Raw genomic sequence first — 16,057 nt, forward strand, 5'->3', positions numbered from 1 at the left:
TTTTCCCTCATATGCTTTTTTCCCCCTCTTTTCAAGATCATATTAATTATAGTGATTACCTTTTTATTTTTTTATTTTTTTTTAATATTTTTTTTTAATTCATTTCTAGTAGAGAGAGAGAGAGACAGCGTGAGCTGGGGAGGGTCAGAGAGAGAGGGAGACACAGACTCTGAAATAGGCTCCAGGCTCTGAGCTGGCAGTCAGCACAGAGCCAAACGCGGGGCTCGAACCCACGAACCGCGAGATCATGACCCAAGCGAAAGTCGGACGCTTAACCGACTAAGCCACCCAGGCGTCCCAGTGATTACCTTTTTAGAAGGAAGGAGTAATGATTCCAAGCATAATATTTCTTTAACATTTACATGACTGGTGAAAATTAAATGTAAGTCGTTGTGTACATACAATTAAAAGTATGAGGAATGGAAATTGAATTTCTTAAAATTTTAATGTTTTCTTTTATGGCATTTTTTTTTTAAAGTTTATTTTGAGAGAAACAGTGCGAGTGGGGGAGAAGCAGAGAGAGAGAGAGAAAATCACAACCTGGCTCTACACTATCAGTGCAGAGCCCAACTTTGGGCTCAGTCTCACAAACCATGAGATCATGACTTGAGCCAAAACCAAGAGTTGGGCCCACACAGGCCCCCCTGTGGCATGATTTTTATGATTGCTTGCTTAACACCATTGACAGAACATGATTGGTTTTCTCAGTTGGGTTACTCTAAATTAATGCAGCTTTTCTATAGATTAAGGTTTCCTCCAGGCTTATAGTGCATGTATTTTTGTGCTTTACTACTGTTTGACAAATGGATATGAAATACTGTTCATATTGGTTTTTATGTAGGTTTCTCTATATACTAATTAGTTTGAACATCAAACGTTTACTGGTTGTTAAGGGTTTTTTCCCCTCTAAATTATCTGTTCACATGTTTTGTTCATTTTTGTGTTTATTATTGATTTGCACGGAGTTGTTGATAATCCTGCCTAATAATTCTTTGTCAGTTACGCTGACAAATTTGAGAAAATTTGCATTCTTTACCATTTAGTTTATTCACAAAGTTAGGCAGCCATCAGTGCAGTGTTAGGACGTTTTTCATTACCCTGAAAAGAATACACGTACACATTAGTAGTCCCTCCTCACTCTTCCCCCCTGGCCCCTGGCAACCACTAATCAATTTTCTAACTCTGTATGTTTGTTTATTCTGGGCTTTTCATACAGATGACATCCTATAATATGTAGTCTTTTGTGACTGGTTTCTTTCCCCTAGCTTAATGTTTTCAGGGTTCCTCCGTGTTGTAACACGTATCAGTACTCCGTTCTGCTTTCTTGATGAATAGCATTCCTCTGCATGAAGATACCACATTTTATTTATCTGTTCACCGGTCAGTTGGTGGATGTTTGAGCTGTATCCACTTTGGGACTGTTATGAATAATGCTGCTTTGAACATTTTGAGTACAATTTCTGTGGACATATGTTTTCCTTTCACTTGGGTAGATAACTAGTTGTGGGATTGTTGAGTTATATGGTAACTCCATGTTTTAACATTTTGAGGGCTGCCAAACTGTTTTCCAAAGCAGCTGCACCATCTTACACTCACTTTACTAGCAGCATATGAGGATTCTAGTTTCTCTGAGCTCACCACCACTTGTTACTGTCTGTCATTTGGATTGTTGCTGAGATCATCCTACTGAGTATGAAGTGATACTTCTTTGTGGTTTTGATTTGCATCTCGTGGATGGCTAATTGATAGGCACATCTTTTCACATACCTGTTGGTTATTTTTATACCTGCTTTGGGAAATATCTATTATTCTGGTCCTTTGCCATTTAACTGGTTATTTTTTGTTACTATTATTATTATCATTATTATTGAGTCTTTTTTTTTTTAATGTTTTATTTATTTCTGAGAGAGACAGTGTGAGCAGCGGAAGGTCAGAGAGAGAAGGAGACACAGAATCTGAAACCAGCTCCAGGCTCTGAGCTGTCAGCACAGAGCCTGACGCGGGGCTCGAACCCACAAACTGTGAGATCATGACCTGAGCCGAAGTCGGACACTTAACCGACTGAGCTACCCACACGCCCCTATTATTGCGTCTTAAGAGTGATTTAAATATTTGAGATACAAGTCCCTTATTTGATATATGATGTGTAAATACTTTTTTCCCTTCTGTTGGGCAGTCTTTTTGCTTTTTTGGGGTGTCCTTTGCAGCACAAAAGGTTTTAATTGTAATCAAGTCCACTTTATTTTTTCTTCTGTCACTTATATTTTTGGTGTTCTGTCTGGAAGGCTTTGCATAACCCACAGTCACAAAGATTTACTCCTGTGTTTTCTTCTAAGAGTTTTCTAGATTTAACTCTTAAATTTAGGTCTGTGATCCACTTTAAGTTAGTTCTTGTGTTTGGCTTACGAAAGAGGTGCAGTTTCACCTGTTTGCATGTAGACATCCAGTTGGAGTAGCACCATTTTTGGGACACACTCCCCATCCTTCCCCAGCACACTGCCCTGGACTCTTAGGGAATACCAGTTAACCCGATGTGGGGTGGTGGTGGCTACGTTTTTGCTTTACTTCTAGTATCCTTTTGTCGTATAGAAATTTAAATTCTAATTAATTTTTTTAAAAAATTTAATGTTTTTATTTATTTTTGAGAGAGAGACAGAACAATCAGGGGAGGGGCAGAGAGAGAGGGAGGGAGACACAGAATCCAAAGCAGGTTCCAGGCTCTGAGCTGTCAGCACAAGAGCCCAACGCGGGGCTCAAACTCATGAGCTGTGAGATCATGACCTGATCTGAAGTTGGATGCTCAACTGGCTGAGCCACCCAGGCGCCCCTAAGTTCCACTTAAGCAAATTAATTAATTTTCTGCCTTAACATGTATGCATTTTATATCTTTCTTAAATACCTCTTTATCCTGAATCATAAAGATACTTTCCTATTTTCAGTAAGAGTTTTAAAATCTTTTTTTCCACATTTAATATGCTTTTTCTATTTAGATGTGTTGGTCTCCCATTAATATGAAACTCTGAATTCATTTAAAACTTTGCCAGAACCTTCCAGTCTGGGAACAGATACAGATATACCAATGGATATTGACAGTAGTGACATGAACAGTGATGGTAGCCGGGGCTTGGATGACATTGAAGAACCGTCTCCTCCAGAAGATAAAATGTTCTTCTTGGACCCATCTGACCTTGATGTGGAGCGAGATGAGGAAGCCGTGAAAACAATCAGGTTAACGCATGTGTGTGTGTTGCAAGCTGCTTCCAAAAGCATGTTAGTCCAGGCACTTCATTAAGCAGGAACAGGCCACATTTCTTTAGATGGAGCCTGGAATGTACTTTACAATCTAATTAAAGTATTGCTAATTCTTTTACATGCACCATAGTATTTCTGAAATAAATGATACCACTCTTGCCATGTACTCAAGTTGGGAAGGTACAGGAAGCCTTGTCTTCTTAAAGAGAAAAATGCTTTATTTAAATGCAGTCTGGGCATAATATCTAGCTGTGGAGCAGCCACTGCAAGGGGCCAAAACTGGACTATCAGTTAAGCAACCAGCTTCTTCATTTAGGCAAATGATCAGATGTTAGAGACACCAGTGAGAATAATATACCTGCGAATGTTGCACAGAGATGATGGTGACGAGTCTGGGGGCAGTTTTCATTTTTCCACAATTAGACTATTAGCACTTTGCAAAATGCCATTGGATTATAAAACTTATAAATTTCCCCTTAGGTTTGTAGAAATTACATTTTTTGTATATACAGCTTTGTAGGGTACACTACTCTGTAATAAAATGTGCATGTTTTGGCAGGTTTTGTTCTTCACTGACAACGAAGATGTACTTAGTGACATGGATCATTTATCCAGCTCACTCAGTCATTTATTCATTCATTTATTCATTTTGGCTTATCATTAGATTACAGCTAGTATTATCATTATCGTTATGAACGAAAACTTAATGTTTACCCAGGTTGGAGACTATCAAGAGAACTTAGCTAGCTTCCTGATCATGAATACTTCATAATTTAAGGGAAAATATTTAACTGAGACTCAAATTGAAAAACCATGTATTTTTCACACATACCCCCTCAGTTGCTCTTTTCCTCCAGCTATGCTGTTCCTGACCCGTGATTCAGTATTACCTGATTTGACTCAGTACATTATTCTATTTTCTTAATTGGTATCTATAAGTCATTTTCCTTTCAGTGTCTTCTACTAGAAATATGTTTTGCCAACAATATGAAAAATGGAATTTGACATTTGAACCATGTGATTTTGTGTATAGGTATACTTGTTTTTTACTGTGCTATGAATTTGCTGATTATTCGTGCTGCCGAGGGCAAAAGAAGCTTTCTCAACAGCAGTCCCTAATGAGACCCTCTTCCAGGCTACAGATCTTCCCGCTGGGGAAGATTCTGCTCTGTTCATTGTTTTGTGTTGTGACCTTCCAAAAAATATTGATGACAGATAATGAGGACTTGCAGGATTGTCTTAGTCTTTTATAATCAACTGTGTATCATCACAACAGGATTAATTCATTTTCTTTTTCTTAACCTATTTTGTTTTCTAAGAGATTTTGAAAAAAATTAAGCTTACAGTATTTATAGGATTTTTTTAAAGTTCAAATTACCAATATTTTATCATAAATGTTAAATGTATTTTAGTCCGTCAACAAGCAGTAACATCCCACTGATGAGGGTTGTGCAGTCCATCAAGCACACGAAGAGGAAGAGCAGCACGATGGTGAAGGAAGGCTGGATGGTCCATTACACCAGCAGGGATGCCCTGGTCAGTGGTCGCAGATACCTTGATGTGGGAGTAAAAGTTTGTTATGTACTTCATTTTGTGTGTTTTTAAAATCAAAATGAGAATATGATATGTATTAAGACATTATAGTACACTGGAACTGTGGTTACGTTTGTAAAGAGTTATCAAAAGGCAGAACGGTCAAGTATCTTTACAAACCAGTAGAGCAGTAGAGAGTCAGAAGGGGTCTGGGGATATAACCTCCAATCCAAAAAATCCATGGAAGAAATTATAAGAGGGACTTCATTATAATTGTAAACTCTTGCTCTGCCAAAGACAGTATCAAGAGAATAAGACAACCACTGACTAGGAGAAAGTATTTGCAAGAGAGACATCAGACGAAAGACTCTTCTCCAAAATATACGAAGAACTCTTAAAGCTCAACAGTAAGAACATAAACAACCCAATTAAAAAATGAGTCAAAGACCTTAACATACACCTCACCAGAGATCTATAGACATGGCAAATAGGCATATGAAAAGATGTTCCCTATCATAAGTCGTCAGGGAGATGCAGATTATAACAATGAGATACCAGTACATTCTTTTCGGAACGGCCAAAATCTGGAACACGGCAACCCTGAATGATGGCAAGGATGTAGGGCAACACAGACTTTCCTTCATTGCTGGTGGGGATGCAGTGGTATAGATACTTTGGAAGACCAGTGGTTTCTTACAAATTAGGGACTTTGTGATCATGATATGTCCATGCACGTTCATCAGTGGTAATGAATGTACCACTCAGAAGACGGATGTCGATCCCGGGGAGGCTCTGGCTGTATGGGTGCAGGGGATGTATGAGAAATCTCTGTACCTTCCCTTTAGTTAGGCTGTGAACCTAAAATGGCTAAAGTCTTCATTTTACCAAAAAAAACAAAAGCAAAGACAAATGACAGACTGGAAAAAGTAATCTGAAGTCACGTTCTAGATAAGGATTCATTTCATGATAAGTAAAGGATACCAACAAATTGATTAAAAAAAAAATACAAAGCAAAGAATGGGCACCCAGTGTCTACAGAGTTCACAGGCAAGAAAATACAAATGACTCTTAAAGATAAGAGCTTGATCTCATTTTTAATAAAACATACAACTTAAAATTTGACTGAATTACCTTTTTTTGTTTATCAGTATAGCAAAGATCAAAAAGTTTAGTGACATACTGCATTAGGGAAGGTTAGAGTAAATAGGCACTCACGTTGCTGATAAAACTATAACTTAGGTCAAATCTTCTGTAGGATAATTAATACTATCAAGCAGAGTTACATGTGTACATGTCTTTTGACCCAGCAAGCCAGTAGGTAAAATAAAAATGTAGCCTATAGATGAACTACATATCTGTGCACATATACCACATGTGTATTTGCACGTGCGTGCATAAAGTTCTCTAAAAGGATTCCCAGAAACCTACCACCATTGCTTACATGGGGTAGAGTAGACTCGAGTATGCTTGTGACTACATACCCTTTTTCTGCTGGCAGAATTTTGACCCCCATGAATTTTAAAATTGTTCAGACATACAAACATATGAAAAGGAGAGAAAGGCACAGGTACTTTGGAGGAATCATTATTTTCATACCTCACAGTTTTATGCCCTTTGTTTTATAGAGGAAGAGGCATTATTGGAGACTGGACAGCAAATGTCTCACATTATTTCAAAATGAATCTGGATCAAAGTATTATAAGGTAAAGATTCCACACTTAAAAATATATATACATTAAAATACTGTATGTTTTCTAGATATATTAAAGTAACATTTGTTAGTTATTATATTGGTATATACTATCTATTATGACTCTGGCTAATATCACTTATAAGTCACTGCTGAGTTCCTCGTTGAAACCATTCTCCCCCACCCTCATTTCACCCCCTACAGCAGCCCTGCTACCAAAGGTGGCTTTTTCCTGTCGTGAGTTCCTTTGGTTTTGGCCTGCCTGTCAGGTGGCTGCTGATTTCCTTCTGGACACCTGATTTAGATTGGGCTGTTCATGATCACTGTGTGTCCAGAAGAGGCCGGTGTGGTATCCATGTTCTCCCCTGCTCTGTTTGATCTCAAGCCCCAATTCCCACATGCTGCTGCTTCTCCTTTGTACAGTCATCTTACAGTTCCACACTTTGCCCTGTCACAGACCAACACTAAACAAAATTGTTAAGTGTGGCGATTGTATCCTTAAGAGGGAGAACAGAAACTGATGACTTGCTTTGAGCTGGTTGGGTTTTTTTATGTAGATTTTTTGGCCTTAGGGAGTGGACTAACCATAAAGAGTTGTTACAGTTGTGGGCAGCCCCTGAATGGAGAACCTGTGCCAGCATTCTCCTTTTGCTGTTGTTTCTGCTTTGTTCTTTGAGGGCTGTATCTTGCAGACTGCAGCTAGCAGAGAAGGGGTTTTTGAGTTGGTTCAGTGACAGCTGCAAGGTGACAAGTGTTAGATACGGTGGCAGTCACCCTGGCCAGTCCTCTCCTTCCTTGCACGCTGACAACCTGCCACAGGCTGGAATGCTGGCTTGGTACACTCTGCCCTTGGTATCACGGGGCGTGCAGATCGCACAAGACAGGTCTTACCGTACACTTGACCGCATGCTCCGTGTACCTCATACTTGTGTTCATCTTCACGCATTCACTAGTAGTGTGTACCTTTGATTGTTTAATGTGCTTGAAAATGAAAACAAAGATGTATTCATACTTTTAAATGCTTAATTTTTTACTTCAGGAAATTCCACTTTCAGAAATTCTCCGCATATCTTCGCCACAAGATTTCACAAACATTTCACAAGGCAGCAACCCACACTGTTTTGAAATCATCACTGATACTATGGTATACTTTGTTGGGGAGAACAATGGGGACAGCTCCCACAATCCTGTGCTTGCTGCCACCGGCGTTGGAGCTGATGTAGCACAGAGCTGGGAAAAAGCAATTCGCCAAGCTCTCATGCCTGTTACCCCTCAAGCAAGTGTTTGCACTTCTCCGGGGCAAGGGAAAGATCACAGTAAGCAATAAGTTTGTTGATGGCTTTTTCCCCCTTTGGTTCTTAAGCACTTTGTGGGTGTGGTGGTGTTTATGTATTTCCTATGCTCATTTTAAGCTTCATCGTTGGTAACCAGTACTGCGAGTTAATTCCTTGATACAGTTCACGTTAGTTACAGTTTTTACGCACAATCCCCAGAGCAGGGTCCAGAGTCGGTCTCCCTCCAGTTAAATCCAGGCTCTGCCAACCTGTTATGTGACCTTAAGCAAGACTTTACCTCTCTGTGGTAGTACCTACTTTGTGGGGTTGTCAGCATTAAAGGAAAAAGAACCCATAAAGAGTAGAACAGTCTTTGGTTTCCATGAACTCTCAGTGGATTAAAGTAAATTACTAGTATTAGTATTTAGCTTCATGGTGATATAAACAGGTGATCGAGTATTACGGTTCACATCATACTTGTGAAGTCTGTTAAGTCAGAAATGCTGTTTTTCTTTTAACCGAATTAAAACATTCAGAAATACTTAAAAAATTATTGAAACACATGTTCTCTGCATCAACAAAATTTATAAAATAAAAGCTAAATTTTGGGGCGGTTGGGTGGCTCAGTTGGTTAAGCATCCGACTTCGGCTCAGGTCATGATCTCACGGTTTGTGGGCTCGAGCCCCACATTGGGCTCTGTGCTGACAGCTGGCTCAGAGCATGGAGACTGTTTCAGATTCTGTGTCTCCCTCTCTCTCTGACCCTCCCCTGCTCATGCTGTCTCTCTCTCTCTCTCAGAAATAAATAATTTAAAAAATTTTTAAAAATAAATAAAAGCTAAATTTTATAAAGGATCAAGTGAAAGCCATAATGTAATGTCATGTTTATGCCATTGGAATTATGTTATTTATGGGGAAACATCGTTCATTAGACAAATTTATTTAAATTGAAATAGGTTTCAACCAGTTCCTACATGTAATTTATTTCCGTTCAACTGTATAATTTTGTGCACTTATTCTTGGCATTAGGCTGGGCTCTGAGCTAGAATATAAAAGAAACAGAAATTAAGGGATAGGACAGATCTACATTAGTAAGTAGTTAGGTAGCAGCATAAAGCAGTAGAGTGCAAAAGTGGGTCATGCATTACTTGGGGGATGCGGATATGGATAGGAAGAGGACTCAGAGACCTCATGGTAGAGGAACCTGATTTGGACCTTGATCTTGGATCCCAAGTAGGTTAGGGTAGGAAAAGCTAAAAGGGAAGGGTAGAGGGCTAGTGTTACTCTAGTTAAGGAGACAGGTGTGATCAAACGGATGAAGATAATGACTGTGAACATGTTTGGTGTTTAATACTGATTCTAAGAGGATGAATTAATGGATATTTACAGTGCTTCTAAAGTTTTGGGGGATTTAAGACAGAACTCTGTTAACCTAATTAACACCATGGACCTGTTCCCCCAAAAAATAATACGGGAGCATCACAAATCTTATGTGTAACTGGATGTAGGAACCTTCTCTAGCATCATCCATGGACCTCCTCCCTCGGGTTGTGAGTCTCTAAAAGCAGAAGTGCAGAAGGGTTAAGAGTTAGGATGCTGGAGAATGACACACAGTCATGCCGCTCACTGGCTACAGGACCTTGGTCTCTATGGTCTCTCATTGGAAGTGCGAATAATAATAAATGCTATAATGCACTTAGCACAGTTCCTGATGCACTGGTAGTACTGTTATTGTGTTGTTGTGCTGCTGCCGCTTTTTCTGGTGTAAAGTTCCGGGAAGCAACAGAAATTAAAGCCAAGTGGAGCTGGACAGTGGAGGCGTTCGAAACAATCTGCATTGACACTAGGAAACGAACAACTGAGGAGCGAAGTGTTAGACACTTTAGTATTGTTGATGCTATGCCTTTTTTGTTTGTTTCATTGATATTTAATATTTTAATTATTAAAATATTTTAAGATTGATTAATATTTTTAAATGCAGGCTTTAACAGTCATGTTACTTATTTTTGATGTATAGTATGCTTACATTTTCTTGTTAACTTTTATATTGGGGATTATAAAGGATATTTGTCTTTGAGTTGTCTCCAAGATTCTAGATGTTTGAGACTTAGTCTCTTACTCACTTTCCATGCTGCCCTTTTCTCTTGTCAGTTACTTCCATTGCTCACCAAAATAATACAGACATTTGAACTTCACAACAATATAGAATACAGGATGAAGAAGTCCTTCCTATATACTTGTAACACACCCCCTTATTCCTGGTCCTATGCCTCCTCCTTCAGAAAACCATTATTAACAATTGGGTGTATATTTCTTGGTTTGGGGAGAAGGGAAGCTTATGCTATCTGTATTGTATTGTTATATTTTTTAGAAAAATGTGGTCATACTCTGTTCTTTTTGGAACTTGCTTTTTATCCACTGTTGAATATATATCAGATATATTTCAGTGCTAGTATATAGATTTATCTAATTTTTAATTTTATTAAAAAATTTTTTTTAAAGTTTTTGTAATGTTTGTTTATTTTTGAGAGAGAGACAGAGACAGAGTGGGAACGGGGCAGACCGAGGGAGACATAATCTGAAGCAGGCTCCGGTCTCTGAGCTGTCTGTCTGCACAGAGCCTAACACAGGGCTTGGACTCAGGAACCATGAGATCATGACCTGAGCCGAAGTCAGACCTTTAACCGACTGAGTCACCCAGGAAACCCAAATTTTATTATTATTAAAGTAATGCATGCTTTTTATGTTTTAGAAAATGAAGGCAGTATAGAAGTGTATAAAGACTAGTCTTTGTTCCCCAACCCTACCTCTCTCACTCATCAGAAGTATCATACTTGCTTTATTTGTTTTTAATTCAAATGCTGTTACCTTACAACTTGCTTTTCTAACTTAATATCCCGTGGATAGCTTTCTAACTTAGTATTCATAGCTCTATACCATTAAATGTTTAGATAGTATTTCTTTGTGTAGATGTTTCATATTGTATTTAGCCAGTTTCCTGTTACTGGGTTAGTTTTGTGTGTGTGGATAAATTTTTTTAAAGAGCATAATTATATTAACTGTATGTTAGCCAGGTTTTAAAACTTAATATACTGCAGGCACTTGCATGTCAGCAGTTGTTAGTATTATTAAGTCATATAACAATTTTGTTCTTTTCTCATACATCATTATTCTATTTTACAGAAGATTTATCTACTAGTATTTCTGTATCTAACTGTCAGATCCAGGAAAATGTGGTAAGTAAAAATTTAAAATTACAACTAAAATGTGCAAACTGGGTAATTAAAATAGGTAAATTAAGATGTGAAAATCTTATTAGAGAAATAAGTTCAAGAGACAAAAAGCAAACTCTTAAATACAGAGAATAAAGTGGTGGTTGCCAGAGGGGAGGTGGGGGTCGGTGGGGAAATAGATGGAAGGGATTAAGAATACATTTATCTTGATGAGCACTGAGAAACATACAGAACTGTTGAAACACTCTATTGTATACGTGAAACTAATAGAACACTGTATGCTAATTATGCTTGAGTTAGGAAAACAAAATCCCAGGCCAAAGTATTGAGCAGTTGGCCTAACGACATCAGGCCAGACTTTGGGGCTGGTAATCTCTCTAAGGAATTCTGCCTCATGAAGGAAAGTATGGCAGATTTTTTTAAATGTGAAAACAAAGTTAACTTTTTCATAACTGATAGTAGAATATTCCATAGTGACGCGAGTCGTTCTAAGGGAAGGGAGAGACCACTTCTTGCTGGGTCAGCAGGGAAAGCTTCCTACAAGAAGTGAATGCTGAGCTGCGCCCACATGGATGGAAGGGATTTTGACTCCAGTGCTGAGAGGGTGAGGGCCGGGAATATGCTTCCATACAAGACAGGGACGAGGATGGGCAAACAGAAGCGGGACGTACAGGACTTATAAGGAATAGTGATGAACAGTTTGATTTTGGCTGGTGTGTGTAGGTTTGTGCTGAGGACTATAACGGGTCAGCAAACTCTGTAAAGGGATAGATAGTAAATATTTTAGGCTTTGTGGACCATCCTAATTACTTGATTCTGCCATGATAATGGGAAAACAGCCATAGGCAGTACAGAAAAGAATGAGCATGGCTGTGTTCCAGTATTTATAGACACTTAATTTTGAATTTTAGGTCATTTTCATGTGTCATGTGTCAGAAAATACAATTAGCATTTTTCCTTTTTTAACCATTTAAAAATGTAAAGTCTATTCTTTGATCAGGAGCATGTACAAAAAGAGCCAGCAGGCCTACAAACTAATTTGCCAACCATGGATTAGAAAGAAAGAAGGCTAGGGGCGCCTGGGTGGCTCAATTGGTTAAGCGTCAGACTTCAACTCAGGTCATGATCTCAAAGTTCGTGGGTTCAATCCCCGTGTCGGGCTCTGTGCTGACATCTAGCTCAGAGCCTGGAGCCTGCTTCAGATTCTGTATCTCCCTCTCTTTCTGACCCTCGCCTGCTCACGCTGTCTCTCTCTCTCTCAGAAATAAATAAAAAACATTAAAAAAAAAAAAGATTTTAGAAAGAAAGAAGGCTATAAAAAAGTTATAAAATAGTTCATTGACTATGTATGGACTTCTCTAATAAAAATCTCTCCCCATCTTCCACTTGGGACATCCAGCTGTTACAGCTCTGTAGCACGTAAATGTTGGCTTTTCTACGATTGCAGTGTAGACACAGTATCCAGTGGCGTTACAGGAAATAGAAGGTCTCAAGGAGATGTAATCTGTGTATCCCTTGCTGTTGTGGCAGGTAGGAGAGAGAGCAGCTTCTTGGGGACGGAGGAGGGTCACCAGAGCATGAGATCACTCACTTTGAAGGAGCCTGAGGGACGTGCACCTTCGTGGCTGCAAAGGGGAAAGGTGTAGAACTGGTCTTTGAGAAAAAACCTTTTCTAGCAGTTATTATTTGAATAATAAGTGTCCCCTCATCTAATCTGAGTAGAACCAAAATTTGGTTGGTTAAACAAAAATTTGATTAAAGTTGGGAAGCATATAGAAATGATTCTTACAAACCTTAAAATTTTCATTATAACTTCAAACATGCCTATGCACATTCATTCGCTGTTGTCACAGGGCTGAGACTTTTATGGGTCTGCTAAGTAGGGTTGCGCTTGGTCTTTCTCGCGTCAGCCACCTCTAATGCAGTGACACGGCTCCGACGCTAACCGCCCCGATTTCGTGCAGACTCTACAGATTGAGGGCACAGGTCCCAACAAGGCTGCCCTCACTTGAGACACCAGCCGCAAGTGCAGGGCCCCCGGGTCACCCGCACTTCTGACCAACTGGCTACAAATCCAGAGGATTCCCACAAACCCACACTGAGGTTCAGGAATTCACTAGAATGACTCTGAGAGCGCAGCAAAGTGCTGGCCTTCTGATTACAGCCTAAGGATAAAAATCGGGACCAGCCAACTAAAAACACCTTGGGTGTGGTCTGGGAGGGTAGTGAATGTAGAGGTTCCGCGTTCTCTCCCTGAAACCAGGGTACGCATCCCTACCAGCACATAGATGTGTCTCCAGCCTCCAGAGTTACCTGGGCCTTAGTGTCCAAAGTTTTTTATGGAGTTTCATTAAGTTTGATTGACTGAATCATTGGCCCCATGATTGAAGTCAGTCTCCTGCCCACTGTGTCCTCATGGACTGTTCAAAGCCGCAACCCTCTAATCACGTGGTTAGTCTTTGTGGTGGCACTCCCCCATCCCAAGTCATCTTGTTAGTGTAATGCAGTTGTGATCCAAAGGGCTCACATATGACATGAATGAGATACTCCTGTGACTTAGGAATCAAGTCCTCTCTCTCTAAGGAGCCAGGGACAGAGGCCAGTCAAATTCTTATTGTACGACACCCATAATGCATTCTCTATAATTTCCAATTTGTGTTTCTTTAAAGTAGAGCCAGGGATACTTGTGAAATATTCTGAGAACAGAATTCTCACTCCCCCAGTCTGGAGTTTGTAAAACTGTTTAATTTTCATAGGAATCTCGTGTTTCATTGACTTACATAATATATATTTAATTTCTGTAATAATTAAACTATGTAATTTGTAACAAGTACATTTGGCAAAATGGGTTTGGGAATAAATTCAGTTTTAAGAGCTACTCATTGGGGTACAGGCCACAAGCATTTTGTTAGGTTGTGGGAAACATCAGTCAGTATATGCTTTCCAGAGGGAATGGAGAATGTAGGTTATTTTGGGGAGTTGGTAAAGAGAAGGTGTTAGGATAGCCTCTACTGTAATACGTACTTGACCCTGATATGTCCTGAATTCTTTAGCTTGTTAATAGGTTCCTCTGTTTCCCAAATACATTATAAGGCTCTTAACTAGGCCTTTTCTACAAATGAGCTACCTTTTACAGAGCCTTGTGTACAGTTAGGGTTCAGTAAATGTGAATGAGAATCATAAAATCATAGGCATTTTTTAAATTAGGAGGGACCTAGAGATGTCGACCAATACTTACTTTTTTACAGATGAGTAAACCAAGTCCTAGGGAAGTCAACAATTTAAGATTACCTAATTAAAAGAGAACTTAGGATATCAGATTTACAGAATCACTGATTTTTATATGCTAAGCACTGGACTCGATACTTTGCGTATATCTTTCTTTAACTTGCTTAAAAATCCAGGGAAATAGGTGTTAGTATTCCCTTTACCAGTTGAGAGAATTGAGGCCTACGTGATTCTGTTTGAGTTCCTACCCTGATATAGGCCCTGGCTAGGACTGAGACAGCCACAGAGCCCCTGACGCACGCAGCCTGGCACAGGCCCCAATCACAAGGGACACCGGGGCTGAGGGGCTGTGGAGGGGACGAGGGATTGGCCTCCAGGAACATTCCGACAGCAGCAAGAACCACCCAGAAAGAGCAGTGCAGGGGAGAAGATCGGGGAGTGGGTCTGAGTGACCGACTTTCCCACATGTACCCTGTCACCAGCCTTTCACAGTTAGCCTAATCTCAATAATATGAACCTTTTGAGTTTTTCTCTCAAATCAAAGATAGCAGATTTCCTTGATGGTGAGAAATAGGGAAAATATGATTCTTAATTTTTTATGTTAATTTACTTTTTATAGATGATTACTTAATAAATACATGATTCCTTGTATTCAAAGCATTTTTCCCCCAGAGATCTTCTTACAAAATATATTATACTTGCATATCAAGAGTCATAGTATTAAAACTGGCTTTTCTAGGACATGGGACGTCTACGTTCATAAAGTACTTGTTATGAAAATTAGCTGCCTCCTAAAACTAAAAACGTGTTTAAGTATTAGAAGGAAGAGTGAGAGATGCTGACAGTATTTTGTAGGGGCAAATAATGCCACTTCCTCCTTCCCACGTAGGACATCAGTACTGTTTACCAGATCTTTGCCGATGAGGTGCTTGGTTCCGGCCAGTTTGGCATCGTCTATGGAGGTGAGTGACTGCGGCCTGTTGCGTATTGTACTTACTCCAGAAAGTTGTGAAATTTAGAAACCTCTGCTCTCTGTTACGTCTTGCCACAATTTTGCCACAGTTTTGTCCGGTGGCTTGTTTCTGAAAGGTTGAGTTGCATTCTTTCAGCAAAGCCCTTTTCACCGTAACTGAGTATTCATTCCTCATTTCAACCGCAAACTTTACAAAGTAACAAAGAATCAGGAATTTCGTTTCATCGTAGTCTTACTTTCTCTCTCCTTGTAGCTCATACATAAAGATGTTTATGAGGGAAAAATCCGAGGCTCGGGGCTCGGTTGGGCGTGTGTGAGCCGGCTTACGGGGCAAGTGCCCTCCTGGGTTTCCCGCACCAATGGCCCCGTGCGGCTGCTGGCGGCATGGACGTCCTGTCAGGTCTGCAGACCTGAAATCTCACTGTGACTTCTGTTGGCAGAGTCATTTAAGCTCAGTGTGCCTTTGTGTCTTCATGTGTTTAATGGAGCTAACAAAACTCGACCTGCATAGCTCACAGGGTTGTTAATTAAGCCTAACTGTACATAAAAGTATTTTTATACGACATGATCCGAGGTGTAAGAGGAAGGTAATGTTAAATCCTAGTCCTCCCTTGCTGACACTGGTTAAGTAGTCTTCCGGTTGGCCTTTCTGCCCTGAGGCTTGCTCTCATGTGGCTAAATAACTTTGTGCTGACTCAGTGAACCTTGAATAAAATTAATTCATTGACACAATGTTTCTATCTTGACAGTCTCTGAAGACTAAGAGTAGTTAACTATTTAATAAGGCAGATTGTTTCTCAGCTCACAAGTTCATTCAGATTTCCTGCCATTTCAAGTAATGAAGCTGCCTTTATTAGGGATCACTACTATTGAG

At 39.7% G+C, this 16,057-nt stretch overlaps 1 protein-coding gene across 1 annotated transcript in view; it reads left to right on the forward strand.

Annotated features, from left to right (window-relative positions):
- Positions 1-16,057, forward strand: part of PRKD3 (protein kinase D3) — a 78,892-nt gene that overhangs the window by 47,913 nt on the left and 14,922 nt on the right. Inside the window, exons 7-12 of the mRNA XM_077764262.1 lie at positions 3,045-3,228; positions 4,665-4,788; positions 6,411-6,488; positions 7,515-7,791; positions 10,933-10,985; positions 15,100-15,172. Coding sequence (XP_077620388.1) covers positions 3,045-3,228; positions 4,665-4,788; positions 6,411-6,488; positions 7,515-7,791; positions 10,933-10,985; positions 15,100-15,172 — 789 coding nt within the window. The remainder of the gene's footprint in view (positions 1-3,044; positions 3,229-4,664; positions 4,789-6,410; positions 6,489-7,514; positions 7,792-10,932; positions 10,986-15,099; positions 15,173-16,057) is intronic.

Source organism: Crocuta crocuta, unplaced genomic scaffold, assembly GCF_008692635.1.
Source record: "Crocuta crocuta isolate KB4526 unplaced genomic scaffold, BGI_CrCroc_1.0 scaffold164, whole genome shotgun sequence".
Lineage (NCBI taxonomy): Eukaryota > Metazoa > Chordata > Mammalia > Carnivora > Hyaenidae > Crocuta > Crocuta crocuta.